Consider the following 16,735-nt stretch of genomic DNA (forward strand, 5'->3'; position numbering starts at 1 on the left):
AACATGGGATCAGTCAGACCTGACTGAGTGACTAAGCACGCCCACGTGCTCATTCAAAAATTGCACAGCCATGTGTCTGGCTTGGTCAGGACTTGGTCAATAGATGTGGATCACGGACTTACAGAAACAAAGTAACTTACTGACTAGCCCAAGTTGTTAGTTTAAACCAGTGGTCAGTCTTTGACAGGAAAGGAAGCATTTCTTCCTCCAGAGGATCCTGCGCCTTCTGCATTGGCAGGAAGATTCTTTTAGTGCTGAGCCACCAGCAAAGCCTTTGGTTTAAGGTACTGGGAATAATAACAGTGTCCTCTCTGAGTCTGGCCCTTTTCCGTGTGTGTGTGTGTATATCTGTATGCGTACGTATGTATGAGTATGTAGTGGAGCTCTGTGGGTTGGCCCATTTCTGACATTGCTTAAGAGATACAGTAGATTGAAAAAGCCCTAGACATTACATGGGGACTGTATCAAGGTCTCCAATGAGGCCCAAGAAGAAGGAGCAGGCAGGTCCACCATCTGTAGACACCCAGTTCATGTGACAGAGCTCCAGGTGGCACCCTCTACCAAACCACAGGAGACAAACATCTCTTCTCTAAGCAGAAAACATCACCCAGCCAGGCTGTCACCCTGGCCACAGTCTTGTACACCAGGAGCATCTCCCAGCCTCCTACTGGGCAAGAGACCACTAGAGAAGCAAGGGGGTATGTTAGCACAGCCAGCTACTTTTGAGCTTAGTGACCTTGAGGAAACTACCCCTCTAAGTTTTCCACTAGGAATAAATGGAAATAATGATCTCTACCCCTCAGGGTCAACCCTATCTATCTATTTATCTACAGCTAGATACATCTCTATATTTGTGTTGCTTAGTCGCTAAGCTGTGTCCAACTGTTTTGTGACCCCATGGACTGTAGCCTGCCAGGCTCCTCCATCCATGGGACTTCCCAGGCAAGAATACTGGAGTGGGTTGCCATTTCATTCTCCAGGGGATCTTCATGGATCAGGGACTGAACCTGTTATCTCCTGCATTGCAGGCAGATTCTTGACCACTGAGCCACCAGGGAAGCCCCATCTCTATATAACTATTGATACTAATCTGTATCTCTCTATAAATGTATTTATATTTCAATATATTATATAAATGAAAAGTGAAAGTATGAAAGTGAAAGTGAAGTCGCTCAGTCGTGTCCGACTCTTTGCGACCCCATGGACGGTAAGCTACCAGGCTCCGTGGGATTTTCAAGGCAAGAACACTGGAGTGGGCTGCCATTTCCTTCTCCAGGGGATCTTCCCAACCCAGGGATCAAACCCGGGTCTCCTGCATTGCAGACAGTCGCTTTACCATCTAAGCCACTAGGGAAGCCCGCATTATATAAATATATATATTATATAAATATATATATTATATAAATATATATATTATATAAATATATATTTATATATCATAAACAATATAATAATCCGTATATGTGCTCAGTTGTGTTCGACTCTTTGTGATCCCATGGACTGTAGCCCACCAGGCTCCTGTGTCCATGGAGTTCTCCAGGCAAGAATACTGGAGTGGGTTGCCATTTCCTCCTCCAGGGGATCTTCCTGACCCAGGAATCAAACCACATCTCCTGTATCTACTGCATTGCAGGCAGATTATTTACCTGCTGAGCCATTGGGGAAGCCATTATCATGGCCATTATATATATATAATTTAATATATATATATACACACACATACATGGAGAGAGAAAGGGGGATGGAGGAAGAGAGAGTACCCTCTGTAGAGTTCCTGGTTCAGAAAATGGAAGCTCTCATCTGTCCCCTCCCTTCAGACGTTCTAGCAATCTGGTCCCCCACCCCAAACCTAATACAGTAACCGAGTGAGTCAGAAAGGGGGAGTTGAGGTGACTTTGGAGCCTCAAGTAAAGGTTAAACAGAAGATTTATGAAATTAATGGGCAAATGGACACTATGTAAACCTCTGTTTTGGGAACTGGGGATTGTCACATCTCTTTCATAAGCAGTCCAACTCCACCAAAGTCTCCCCAGCCCAGGGGCCCCCCAAGAGAAGAAGGGCTATGGCAATTTGGCAAATTCTCTCTGGGTAACCTGGGATAAGGAGGCCAGGGTGCCCAGGAATTCATTGAGATCCCTCCACAATTATTTTCTAATCTGTCTTCAGTTTGTCTTTAAGCACAGACAATAGGAATCAGATTTTTGCAACAGTTTCTTTGACAGGAACCCAGAAGCTTAGAAACAGAGAACATCTAAATTTATAAAACTCCAAGTACTGGGTTTTGAACTTTAGAAAGTAAGTAAGTGAAGTCGCTCAGTCGTGTCTGACTCTTTGCAACCCCGTGGACTGTAGCCTACCAGGCTTCTCCGTCCATGGGATTCTCCAGGCAGGAATACTGGAGTGGGTTGCCATTTCCTTCTCCAGGGGATCTTCCCGAACCAGGGATCAAACCTGGGTCTCCCACATTGGAGGCAGATGGTTTAACCTCTAAGTCACCAGGGAAGATTTAGAAAGTAAAAGCCTCCACTTTTCAAATGTTCCACCAAGCTGTAGTTCTTAAACTCGACCAGGAGGTGGCAGCATTCAAGAGCGAGCCCAGCAACTGCAGAGCAACCCCACCTTAAGGAGAGACGAGTAAGCAGCTGAAAGAAGCATTGAGGTCAGGCTGGCTCTTTACTGAGTGCTTTACTGTGAGGTGACAACATGGTGAGCTGGGGGTCAGCCCTATTTTCCATAAAGGGAACCTGAGACTGAAAGAGTTGACTCTCTTTTCCTACTGTCACACACTGAGCCAGCGGGAGGCAGGCCACATACAGGCGCCAGGTCTGTCTGTTCCCACTCACCTCACCTCCCTGAATCTCTGAGGAAGAGACGGGTTGGGAGGGTGGCCAAGTTCATCTCACCGTGTCCTCTGCACATCCCTCACACCATTCCCCAGGCCTGCTCTGGCTGTCCTTTGTACCCTAAGCTCGCAAGTTCCTCAGAGCCCACTCCGGCCAGAGGTGGCGCTATTCCGCTTCCCTGGCCACATCGCTCCCTTACTCTGTGGCACTAACCAGGTATCTAGGCCCCTGGCACTCAAAGTGTGGCACCAGCGGCACCTGCCCTACCTAGAGAGAAATGCAGGCTCTCAGGCTCCACCCCAGACCTGCTGAACCTGCGTGTTAATCTCAAGGTGATTCGTGTGCACATGACAGTTTGGGAAGAGCCGGGCTGCTCCTTTTGTGTGCCAAGGGCCTTCAATGCCTCTGGTCACAGCTAGTGAGGAAGATGGCGGGGTTTCCAGAGGTGTCCACTGAGGCAGGAATGTTGGGCTGCTCATCAGGATCCACAGTAGCTTAGCTGTTCTAAGGCTGAGCCTCTATTATCATAAAAGGGATACCTCTGTTTTCACCTCCTCTAATTTCCACCCAGTCAAGCCTCTGAACAATAAGCTAGCAGGCCCAGCTGTGTGGTCTTGGGAAGTCAGAGGATGGCTCCTGGCCCAACTGCCCAAGCTCCAGTAAGAAGGGGATCAGCAAGGCCAGGGAAGTGAAGCCCTGCCGCCCTGGGTCCCAGAGGGAAAAAGAGGTGCTGAAGCAATGCTGTGACCTTGGGGTCGTCCAGTGTGAACACAGCCATGGAACCATCATATTGAGAGGCAAAGAGACGGAGACACTGGTCTCTGTGAGGCACAGGTAGGTGTTACTCTCCAGGCTAGAGGCAGGACGAGCTGCCTACAGGCCACAGCATCTCCAGGCTAGGCCAGGGCCTCCTAACTGGAATTGCCTGGTCTTCCACGCAGACCTTGTTGGGCCCGCCCTCCCCTAGCCCATGATGACTTACTTGTGATTACTCTTTTCTTACCTAAGAATCCTATGAAATAATAGGCGTTATTTGGTTTTCCTCCTAATGCCCCTAAAGACTGTGGCATCTTAAAACACTCCTGGAGGGAAAGAGAACGCAAGATTCTCAGCTCACATGTGGACTGCTGCTCACGGATCTCCGGGCTCACGATGGTGGTGGGATGGGCAGGCCGCAGGCGGCTTGGGGAAAGGTGTGACTTACTTTGAAGGCGTCGACATAGACGGGGTTTATTTGGTTTATGCCTAGGCGGAGGGGCACAATAAGCAGCAAGGGTTTCCAGGCCGTGCAGCAGGCCGAGGGGCCCTTACTTTGGGTGGAAGCAGTCAGAGACTCCAGGGGCCTCTCGGCAGGTGTGTCGGCACTCAAGGACAGGGTGCGGCACATTTTTTCTAGAAACAGAAGACAGGGCTAGGTAAAAAAAGGGGGTACCCAGCCCTAAGAGATGCACCATGGGCAAGACTAAGGGAGACCTGACGTGACAGTCCCCACCTGGAAGGCCCTTCCCACTGCCACCAGGGCCCTGCTGCCCTACTTGCTACAGGAAGCCCAGGGTACTCGTCCAGCCCTTACTTCTCTTCCTTCTGGCAACTGAACACTCCTTGTGTCTCCTCAGATATGATGGGCTCATTGGGAGAATCTCATTTGTCAACTAGGCTACAAAGGCCTTGGAAACAGGGACTGGATCTGTTGGTCTCTTGAGCCCCATGTTGGAGAGTACAGTGGAGGCGGGGGAGGCCAGAGAAGACCCATGGCTGGTTTAACTGATTATCTGCACTTGGGGTGTCCTGCAGGGAAAGAATCTGGTACTTCACTGAGGCACACCAAAGATCCTCTCATTTTTTCCCCTTTCAGAAAGCTGAAAGAGAAGAGAAAAAGGGGCACAGGCAATGATTAACCAGAGCCCTGTGCTCCCTTATCTTGCTAGAGGGGCAGGCCAGAGACAGCATGCGTGTGTTTATTCTTTCTCTCTCTCTCGCTTTCTCTTTCTCCCTCTCTTCCCCCCATATGTTCTGAATGGTAAAGAAGAACCTCCATACCCAACCACCCGAGAAGGTAAACCAGCCAAGTACTCACTGATATCTTCGATGACCACGGTGTTATCCATTGAAACATAAACAGCCAAGGAATTCCATTCATCAAATAAAGCAAGTTTTCTGCAAAGCAACATACAATGAAGTCACAATTGGGGAAGATGGACATCTCGGCAGAAAATAGTACCACCTACGTATGTCCAGTGTTCCAGAAGTTACTGAATGCTGAGCCACACAGATGTTGTTCTCTCTGTGGGATTCAGGTCAGGTCTGGCTCCTTTGACCAAGCTCTGGAATATTCCAAGTCCAGGGACTTTGAAAATGCCAGAGTCACTGTTTCTGAACCTCAGAAAGAAGGCCTTGCTTTTTATAAAAATGGAACAGGCTGCCTCGAAAAATGATGTTACTCCTACTGGGCAAGAGAGGACCAGTACACCTGCTCCCCAAAGATTTTGTTTTCTTTTCTTAAATGTGAGACATTCTGACTTATTGCTTTAAAAAAAAAAGGAAAACTGTTACTTAAATATATATATATGTGGGCTTCCCTGGTGGCTCAGAGGTTAAAGCGTCTGCCTACAATGTGGGAGACCTGGGTTCGATCCCTGGGTTGGGAAGATCTCCTGGAGAAGGAAATGGCAACCCACTCCAGTATTCTTGCCTGGAAATCCCCATAGACAGAGGAGCCTGGTGGGCTACAGTCCATGGGGTTGCAAAGAGTCAGACACAACTGAAATGACTTAGCACGAACACACACACATACCTGTGTGTGTATGTATATGTGTGTGTATATATATATTTGTTTAGAAGCATATATAATACGAAGAATAAGCCCCAGGGAAATCCAGAGGGAGAGAGAAACAGATAGATGAGATGATCTCTTCAGTCCCTCCCCAAGTGCAGTAAGAATGTTGTCCCAGGAGACTTGCTGGGCCTTGTTGGTCAAGAACTGAAAACATAGAGCCATAGAGCGTGCTAGATTGCATGACTTCAGAGGCTTCCCTGGTGGTTCAGCTGGTAAAGAATCCACCTGAAATGCAGGAGGCCCCAGTTCAATTGCTGGGTTGGGAAGATCCCCTGGAGGAGTGCGTGGCAACCTACTCCAGTCTTCTGGCCTGGAGAATTCCATGGCCTGTATAGTTCATGGGGTTGCAAAGAGCTGGCCACAACTGAGTGACTTTCACTTTCAGAGGAGATTAGAAAGAAAACCCAGTTAAAAGAGAGATTATCTGAGTAAAATATGTTGTCTATTTCTCCCTTATTTTCTTCTCTAGCCAGTTTGAAGAAGACATTTTTAACCTGGCTACTATGGGATTTGGGGGTAAAGCCCAGTCTCAACGACCAAAAAAATGAAACAGAAACACATTATCTCCCAAACTAAAGTAGCTCCCCATAAGAGGTTAGTTACCATTATATTTTCATTTCATTCATTTTATCTTTCCCCAAAATAATAATAATGTAATCATTATCATCACATAGTGCTGTTCCTAATAATAACATTCATGATGAGTAAGAATCCGCCTAAATTCTTTTTAAAATGTATGTTTCCATTTACTTGTTACTGGGAAGTTAAAATTTTAGAAGAAAGAAGCAAATTCTGAGGGATGTCATTTATAAACCAACCATATCAAACTAGGTTTTGGGATCAGCACAGCCATTCCAATTTTTTATACTTTCTACCCTGGCTTCTTGCAGTGGTTCCTAAAATACCACCAGATCCTCATTCACCTGACCAACAATGGCCCAAAACGCACTACAGACTGAAGTAAGAAAGTGGTCTCAGAGAAGCTGCACTGTTAGCAAAGGGTGATTCCAAGATAATACGTTTCACTTGGGTCCCCAAGAAATCCAGACTACTCCCCTCACAAGCATATTTCCAAAACATTCGAGCTCACTGAAGGTTGGCTAATAACTGAAACAGTGCCCCATTTGTATTTTGCATGAAGGAGGTCCTGTCATCATGCTCCAGAGAGCCTAAGAATTAAAGTAGCTACCAAAGAAGGCTGCAGCTGCTAAGTCGCTTCAGTCGTGTCTGACTCTGTGAGACCCCATAGACGGCAGCCCACCAGGCTCCCCCGTCCCTGGGATTCTCCAGGCAGGAACCCTGGAGTCGGTTGGCATTTCCTTCTCCAAGGCATGAAAGTGAAAAGTGAAAGTGAAGTCGCTCAGTCGTGTCCGACTCTTAGCGACCCCATGGACTGCAGCCCACCAGGCTCCTCCATCCATGGGATTTTCCAGGCAAGAGTATTGGAGTGGGGTGCCATGCCTTCTCTGACCAAAGAAGGCTGCTGCTGCTGCTAAGTTGCTTCAGTCGTGTCTGACTCTGTGCAACGCCATAGACCCCATGGACTGAAACTTACCAGGCTCCTCCGTTCATGGGATTTTCCAGGCAAGAGTACTGGAGTGGGGTGCCATTGCCTTCTCCGATGGTTTCAATTTTCTGATGCCTAAATCTGATGCCTAAATCAGCATCAAACTCTGGCTGCCATTTTCATTCACTCATTCATCAGGTATTTATTGAGCACTTACAGGTACAGGGTAAAGCACCTGCCTGTAATTTGGGAGATCCATGTTTGATCCCTGGGTTGGGAAGTTCCCTTGGAGAAGGAAATGGCGACCCACTCCAGTATTCTTGCCTGGAGAATCCCATGGATGGAGGAGCCTGGTGGGCTACAGTCCATGGGGTCGCAAAGAGTCAGACACGACTGAGGGAGCTCACTTCACTTCACTTCACTACAGGTACCAGGTGGTTTAATGTGCTAATGTTATAGGAGTGAACAAGGAAAACACAATTTCTGCCCTCATGAAGTTTCCATTTGGTAATAGGCTGTCAGGAAGGAGAGTGACAATAGGTGAGGTGGCCTGTGGGTGTAAGTGCCAATGCCACTCACCCCATTCATTTCCAAAGCATTGGTCCTGGTCTCTCCATGTTGCCTCTTGCTGTGGGAGGTGAATTCTGGGACTTAATAGGACAACAGCAAAAGGACCATGCTGGGGTACCCTGAGTTAACTAAAAGATGACAAACTGATTCCAAGACTCCCTTGGGGTTTGTGTCTTCCAATAGGTGGAAGTTCCTTGAAGCAAGAATTATACCTAATTTATTTTTGTATACCCAATACTTAGCATAGTAGAGGTGCCCAATAACTGTTGAATGAATCAATGAAGATTTTTTTAAAATACCATACAAGGTGGGAGTCTGTGCCTTCCCTAGGCTGGTTCAGGCTTCCCCCTCATCCTTAGTACAAACCCTTTGGCTTCAAAGTAACCCTCAGGCTGATGGTTGAGTGTCTGAGCACCAATCTATCGAGGGGATATGGGATGAGTCCTGAAGGGCCTCTACCTGGACTGGTACTCATGACTACAACTCTGATAAACAAAGACAGTTGTCTACACACATTACACACTTCAAAGACATATTTGAGCAAAAGGGTACAGATGTTTGGTGGCTCACTGGGATGGCAAGAACCGCTTGGTTGATGGGATACTGAGCTGGTGGAGGCAGGCATAGGAGACAGTAGAATAAGGCTCATGCCCAACCTTTTTACTTACTTCAACACCTGTGCAACTGTATTTGGTCCAAACCATTCGCCAATTGATTTCCCTTCTCCTACGCCCATCTGTGCTGTTTTCATGTGGAAAAAATAAACATGTCAGCGAAAGGTCTTCCAACAAACCACAAATTCCTAATTTTCTGCATAAATAATTAAGCAGATAGATGACTTAGTGGAGCCACATATAAAGCAGGAGACAAGAAAAGCAAGTACAGGGATTTTCTTGGTGCCCCAGGGGCTGAGATGCCGAGCTCCCAATGCAGGGGACCTGGGTTCAATCCCTAGTTGGGGAACTGATGCAACTAAGTTCACATGCCACAGCTAAAAGATTCCATGTGCCAAAATGAAAGATCCCACATGAAATAAAATATTTTAAATTAAAAAAAAAAGAAACGCAAGTACAGGCAAAGTAAGCTGAATTTCAGTGTTTCTTTCCTTTTAATTGGACTATGCAACAGAAAGACAGGCTTTAAACTACTCATGTGACCTTACCCATTTGATGGATAGAGTAGCAACAGTCTTTTCTATCTAAGAAGCACTGTAGGATTCGTTGGTATTCTTTGGGTTGTTCTTTCTGTTTCTCCCAGTTCCAGTCTTTTTAGGAAAAAAAGAGTTAAAATCATGTTTATAACCATTTGTTATCTCTGCAGTCTTACTCTGACTACAAGGTTAGAAGGAAAACAAAGGCATTACATCTAGAAAGTGGGAACGATCAGGTCAGAATATTCCCAAGTATCTTTAATATTGATGACCAAGACATCGGGAAACGGATTTCTTTCAGAGACTCAGTGGGTGTAAAGTAAAAACAAGACAAGAAATTGACCAAGAAATTGACTTTGCCCATGAGCTGGAGTTGGATAAATATTACTTGAAAACAGGGATACAAGCCCTTTCTGGTCAGCTACTCAGTGACCAGGATGTCACCTTAAAACCCAGCAGTATATCCGGGTCTCATTCAGACACTGTAGTGTCTCACGTCCACACAAACACCAGTGGCTTTGGTTTGTATATTTCAGCAGCACTGACAAGAGTCTCATGGAGGGTGAGGGGAAGTGCCATCCTGACACACCAGTATTTCCAGGGGAATAAAAACAATTTGCAAATAAGAAGGTTTTTTTAAAGAAATGCACACTGCCATTTTTTACACAGCCTTTTTAAAAGGCCACATTGAGCTTTGGAAAAACAAATACCTTTGTTATCAGGTGTTGATGGTTTCCTTATGACCAAAACTAAAATAATTACACCTGTAGAGATCTGATCTGTGCCTCAGGCACAGCCCCCCAGTTCTACAGGGGCTGCTTATGACTTGCTGAAGACAACTCTGAAAAAACTCTCATTGTCACCTCTGTGGACAGGACACACTGTTCCCATTCCCTCAGCTCTAGGAACTCTGTCTAATGGGAGAGATTTCTGAGTCTTAGTTGGCTTCCAAGACAGAAATTTCTCTCCTGAGGTTTCAGAAAGTGTTTGAATTCACAAGTGAAATCTACTAGAAGGCAAAGGCCATTATCTCCAGAGTCTTTGGTTCTCTTTACTTTTGTATTTCTGAAACCAAATGTTTAAACTTTATATCCAGCAGTCTTCAGAGGGTAAACAGCATTCAACTGTTTTTCACCAGCTACTGAACTGTCTGACTCTGGGGGAAATCCTGATTAGCTGGCTGGTATGTACCACTAAATACTTACTGATGACAGTGATAAGTCAACTAATACCCCACCTCAACTGCAAAATAACCAAAAAGGAAATGCTCCAAAATACTTTATAAAATCACATCTTCTCATTCGAATATCTTAGCTATGAGATCTATTTCCACATTCTTCCTGCTACTTGCTTTTACATTAAAATAATTGAGACTGCTGATTGTGGGGAAAACTCCCCAGTTTGCTCTCCACAAGATTCATTTCCAGAAGAATCATCTTGAAGTGTTTAATAAATGAGAAAGTAAAAACAGTAAGAATGGATCTGTTCCAAGAAGTATGTGTACAGTAGAGAAATCACTGGACAAGGAGACAGAAGACCTGCATTCTATTCCCAAATCCATGACTCTTGCTGTTCAGCCTGGGGCAAGTCACCTTATTTCCTGAGCCTCAATTTCCACATCTGTTAAACAGAAATTATGATACTACCCAGGGGATGCAGGCACGGGATATTCTAAACCCTGAAAAAAAGGCATGAAGCCCTCAAGCCTCCCCAGACTCTTCTCCAGTCTTCTCCGGTAACCGCAGGAGTATGTGTAAGGTTGTACAGTCAGGGAAAGGGAGTCAGTTGTTGTACCTCTGAATCTCAAGGAGTAACAGCTGAAGATTTCAGCAGCCCAATCTCATCCAAGATGGCCTTTCATTCCCTCATCCCCAAGGCAAACCAGACTTTCACCCAACTTCCTGAACTGGCATCTAACCAAGGTTAGCCCACGGGAAGTATGCATATGTTTTAAGAAAGCAAGACTCGAGTGTTCCAACAATGATTACTGGAAGGTTCTAATTTTAAGATAGTGTGTACTCTTTATTATTTAAAAAAAATTTGTAAGCTTTATTGAAGTATGACTGACAAATAAAAATTGAATATATTTAGCTTAAACAGCATGATTTTTAAAAGGATATATGATGCGATAATTTAATAAACCTATACATTGTGAAATGATTATCATAATCTACTTAATAACACATCTATCACTTCACATACTTTTTCTTTTTTTAAACTTTATTTTTATTTTTTAAATTAATTTATTGGAATATAGTTGCTTTACAATGTTGTCTTGGGAAGTTCTCAATAAAGCAGCCTCCTGAGAAAGCTAATTTAAGGATTCCTTCATTATCAAGTAGACCTCATCAGTGAACCCGAACCAAAAGAGCACTGGTTCCCTCATTAGGCACTTCCCTTAGGTTACTGACATCTTTCACCAGACAAATATTTTAAATGAGGTCAGAAAACAGGCTCCCCACCACACCTTCTTCCGGCTCCTTTTGTTATCTGACCTGTTTAAGAACTCACGTGAACAATAGTGAAGATGGAAACTCTATGATACACTTGACTCAATGTTCAGTTCTGTCCCAGGAAAATAACTCTCTGGTTTAGTGAGTTACAAGGAAATGCCAGCTGTTTCCTTCTCATGAGAGGGTTTGTTGACTTGTCAGCCCCACCACTTGGGCTTACAGAGAGCACTTCAGGACCTGTAGCTCTGTTCCCTTTAGCACCAAGGCTAAACCATCAGCAGTAAATGTGACTGCAGAGGTCTCCAAGACAGAACAAATTTAACTCACCCCTTCCCAAGTGTCTGCAGATAAGGGCTTGAGCCAGCATCATCTGTCCACAGCGTAGCATACATCCCCAGCCAGCATCAGATGAAGGGCCTGTTCCCCCTGTTGGCAACATGGATGAGAATGAACGTGAGTTCATTAAATTGCCCTTTCCTGAAACATCAGCATATTGGAGAATCATACAATATAGATAGGCACACATACTCAGAATAGAGAGGCAAAAGATAAAGCCAGATATCCAACAAGGTTTGTTACAGGGTAGAACTTGCAAAGATAAAGCTGAGTTAACCAAAACGGGTTCTATGACCTAAGGCAAAATAGACAAATGAACAAAACCTGCCATGTATGTTTTCTGCTTAGAGATATCCAGGCATGCATTCAATTTTGGTAGATGACTGACTACCATGTATGACTACCAACACTTAATCCATGACATGTCATCATCTGCCTGACCAAATCTGGCTTTTCACAGCTCACTTCCAGAGGAGGGCAATCTTATCTGACTTAAAGAATAAATGCTACCAAAGTTGATCATCAGTATGGCCAAGGAAATCTGGAAAGCTCTTGACCATTCTAAATATACATTATGAAGCTCTGAATGGTAAGGAGAATGTAAATAGAGGAAAGAGTCCCAGGTTAGGCATCAGAAGACCAGTCTCTAGTTACCTAATCTAAGTCTCATCTGTAAACTGGAGATAATAGCATATACCTTGCCTACTATCAATGGATACTGTAAGAATTATATGAGAGAGTATCTATAAAAGTATTCTACCGCCCATTCAAGATGATGTAAATATTTGATATAATGAGTATGGTCATAACGTTGTTTAGTCTCTAAGTGGACTCTTTGCAACCCCATGGACTGGGGCCCACCAGGCTCCTCTGTCCATGGGATTATCCCGGCAAGAATACTGGAGTGAGCAGCTATTTCCTCCTCCAGGGGATCCTCCTGACCCAGGAATTGAACCCGTGTCTCCTGCATTGTCAGGTGGATTCTTTACCACTGAGCCACCAGGGAAGCCCTAATATAAAATACTATTAATAAATTAGAAATATACTATATTTTTAAAAGGTACAAAACCAATTAATAAGACAACAGATCCCATTTGAAGAACACTTGATGTAACAAAAATCCTATATATGTGGCCGGGCACGGGGTGGGGGGGCAGCGCTCAATATCCTTTTTCAAAGTACTTTGAAGTGAGACAACTTGGATGGCAGAGGAGACATTATGCTTTCATTGCTTCCTCTCCCAACACAGAAGTGGAAAAGTATGCTATAAGCATGGTCTCACAAGACTAACCGTAAACGACATCATCAACCATGTAAGACAAGTGGTCCAAGATGGCTGTTCCTTTCCTTTTGTTGTGGGGACTGAAGGAGAGTTGCTACAGCAAAATGAGGAGAGTTGAGCCAACTTGTCAGCTGGAAGCAGAGTCCGTTGGCTCTTGCTAATGGTGGGATTATAGGCCAGATTAGTATGGAAATATGCAATGAAGCCCACATAAAGAAGGGATCATCTCTTTCAAAACATTGTCAGAGTTGAATTGCAAATGTTTTCAAATCTTGCAAAGATCTCTTCATCCAGAAAAAATTAACAGTTTAGAATTAGAGTAGTAAAGATTGTTCTTTTGTGTATTTTACTCAGGTACTTCCTATGGAGAGCAAAAAAAAAAAAAGTCTGTGTGAACTTCATTTTTCACAATTATCAGAAAGATAGATTTCACTCTAGTTATTAGGTCCAGTCCCAAAACAAAATCAGTCAGACAGATTTCCTCTAGGAGAATAGCTTCCACCAACTGAGTTTGGTGATCCTTTTCTATAGGACCAGAAGATTGGAAAGAAGTAACCCTGTTTGCAAACATTTACAAATTTTCTCTGGAGGGATACTATTTACTTAGCTCATTAAACTGTCCTTTTTTCTAGACAGCAGCTGGTATTCTTAACTGCCAAGGATATCCACTATAATTCATTTCTCAGTGGCAAAGTGTTTTCATATCATAGGAAGAAAAAAAAAAGCAAGATAATTATTTTCTTTCCTTCAAGGTACAGTCATCTTTAATAATCAAATAACTCCATAAAGCAGTGGATTGTATCAAGTTAAAAGTGTGACTGTTTCGTTGCTCTTAGACTGAAAACAATATCTCTAGTGCCCAAACACTTGGAGGTGGGCTCAAAAGTAAACCAACATTACACATTAACACCACGGAACCATACATGCTGAGGCACATTGGCAACGAAACTTCTGTATGAAGCATAAGACTTAATCAACCACTCCCCCAAATTAAATTCTTCACCATAGTGAATTGTTAATTCTGAGGTTTCCATGATATCACTGATAACCTCAGGAAAGCTATCTATAAGGAAGAAAGCACAGTATAACAAATGATATACCTACCAATTGGTGAAAATTTCCTCCTGTATGTAAACCATAGACGAGCACTTATATCAGACAACAGCTTAGATTTTTCTGTAATTAAATGTGAAATTAAAATTAAATCACCGTATCCCATCTAAAGATATCTGTCTTTGATTTCTGAGCCAGGGGCAAACTAAATTTCAAATAACCAGTCATATCCATTGTTATGAGGTTAAGGGAAATTCATAAGAAATCCAATCTCATTTTAGCCAAATAATTTCAGTATTTCCTCCCGCCTATATTTTGACCAGAGCTACTGGCTACAATGATGCTGAGTGGCTCCTATCTCCTCACTGAACTCCATAGCCCCAGCAGGTACTTAACACTGAGATCACATGGCCAAAAGACATAGACCAGGAAAAGCAAGGATCTTGGGCAACCTAATGACAAGGCAGTCAGCCCCTGCCTAATAGTTGGCTGGATCTCTCATCAGCATCCATGGTCTGTTACCTAAAACGAGGGATAGGTTGTTGGCATTTGTGTGTGCACATAAATCTTTAACTAAAAAGATGTCCCTGCTAAGCAAATTAAGTGTGTAAGAAATTAGTGCACTGGCATTTCTAATAATCTAAATGGTGATATAACATCACAAATGCTTTTGTAATTTTTTTTCAAAGCATGCTTTCCTGTATATATTTTACAGTGTAAATTTACTTCAGTGGCCACAAATATGGCTTCCACGTGCCCATCTGTACTTAGGTGTGCTTCTGTCTTAGTCTTCTTTCTCCTCCTTCTCAAAACACATCTATCTTCGTAATTCTGTACAGAATTTATAGTCATTGCACTTTAAAACAAGAAAAGGCAATTCAGTGTTAACCAACAGTCTCTATTTTCTCTTCTGCCTTTCCTTTGAACAAATCAGAAAGCTGAGCTGTCTGGATTTTTCTTCCCCTTCATGTCGCCAGCACCTAGCACAGTATGGGAAGCAGATGTAAAATGGTCAAGAGTAAGACTTCTGGAGTCATGCTCTGCCTGGGTTTGAGCCCTGATTCTGCTCCTTACCAACTGTGTGGCCTTGTTACTTAACTTCTCTGAGCTTCAGTTTCCTCATCTATATAATGGGGAGAAGAATTGCACCCACTTCAGAGAGATAAGTATTCAACAAGATAACACTACATGGAAGGCAGTAGCTTCCATGGTACAGTACACAATAAACCTGAGGGAGATGTTAGCTATTATTTTATCCCCTTGTCACAAATGCTCATGCCCCTCACTCCTTCCCCTGATATTCTCTATGTCTTCTGGCTTGCCTATATGCTAGAAAGGCTGGGGAAAGTTGTATAGGCATTTTGTAAAGATTTATTTATTTCCTGGCTACGATGGGTCTTCAGTGTTCTGTGTAGGCTTTCTCTAGCGGTGGCAAGTGGGGGCTACTCTTCATTGCTGTGCGTGGGCTTCTCAATGGCCTCTCTTGTTGTGAAGCATAGGCTCTAAGCATGTGAGCTCAGTGATTGTGGCCTGTGAGCTCTAGAGCACAGGTGCACAGGCTTAGCTGCTCTGTGGCATGTGGGATCTTCCTGGTGAAACCCGTGTCCCCTGCATTGGCAGGCGGATTCTTAACCACTGGACCACCAGGGAAGCCCTAGACTTTAATAAGAATTTCACCTTGACAGGGCTTTTCCAACTTAACATTTGAAACTGGGCATATTTGGCAACTTGGGGATCCCTGTTGTCGGGAAATGCACAACTAGAAGAGATCACCTGCAGTCCCTCTCCTGTTAATTGCTGGCAAAAGGAGTTAAGATCCAGAAAGTGACTTATCCGAGGTAGAAGAGTCTGAATACAAAAGGTCTCCTCATTGTTAGCACTAGGTGCTCTCCACTATTCAGGATTTTCCAGTCAAAAGGATGAAGCCAGACTCAAATGGAATTAGCAGATGCTAACTTCTTCTCTTGCCCTTTATTTATATATTTCCTTTCGGCTGTGCTGGGTCTTCGTTGCCACGTGGGCTCTTCTCTAGTTGCGGTGAGCGGGGCCACACTCTAGGCGCAGTGCACAGGTTCTTTCTCTTGCTGCAGAGCATGGGCTCCAGGGCACGCTGGCTTCAGTAGTTGTGGCTTCCAGACTGCAGCGCACAGGCTCAGTGGCTGGGGTGCACAAGCTTAGTTGCTCTGCAGCATGTGGGATCTTCCTGGATCTCGGATCAAACCCATGTCTCCTACATTGGCAGGTGGACTCCCTACCACTGAGCCACCAGGGAGGCCCCCTCTCTTGCCTTTTGGTCAGCTTCTTCCTGTCCCTCCCTCCATGCTAGGGCCTCCAAAGAGGATCTCTCTTCAGACACAAAACTCAGAGCTGCCTCTTTCCAAGTTCAGGTTTTATCTTTGTGCGGGGTTGTTAGCACTTTCAGGTTAAAAGGTCTTTCTCAATCTATAAGAATGTAATGGTAAGGAAGAGAAAGCCAAGCCTCCTTTCCATCTAGCTGCAGTGGCTAAAAGTTCTGTACAAAATCAGAAAAAACTGAGATAGTACCACAGTCAGCAAAAGCTCTAAAACGATAAGACTTCTCAGTATCTGAGACTGTGACAGCCATGGGCTGTTTAGAAGTCTCTTGGGTGGCAGGGTTTTTCATCAGGACATGAGAGGAATGAGAAGTATGTAGTCATCAAAGACTAGATACTGGTTAGTAATAT

The 16,735-nt window shown here is 44.2% G+C and overlaps 1 protein-coding gene across 1 annotated transcript in view; it reads right to left on the minus strand.

Annotated features, from left to right (window-relative positions):
• The window catches only part of ATG4A (autophagy related 4A cysteine peptidase), a 78,540-nt gene that overhangs the window by 16,488 nt on the left and 45,317 nt on the right, over positions 1-16,735 (minus strand). The window contains exons 3-9 of the mRNA XM_005700222.2: positions 14,082-14,153; positions 11,687-11,785; positions 8,919-9,020; positions 8,425-8,497; positions 4,921-5,000; positions 4,048-4,235; positions 3,847-3,925 (exon numbers count right to left, since the gene is read on the minus strand). Coding sequence (XP_005700279.1) covers positions 3,847-3,925; positions 4,048-4,235; positions 4,921-5,000; positions 8,425-8,497; positions 8,919-9,020; positions 11,687-11,785; positions 14,082-14,153 — 693 coding nt within the window. The remainder of the gene's footprint in view (positions 1-3,846; positions 3,926-4,047; positions 4,236-4,920; positions 5,001-8,424; positions 8,498-8,918; positions 9,021-11,686; positions 11,786-14,081; positions 14,154-16,735) is intronic.

This window comes from Capra hircus, assembly GCF_001704415.2.
Source record: "Capra hircus breed San Clemente chromosome X unlocalized genomic scaffold, ASM170441v1, whole genome shotgun sequence".
NCBI lineage: Eukaryota > Metazoa > Chordata > Mammalia > Artiodactyla > Bovidae > Capra > Capra hircus.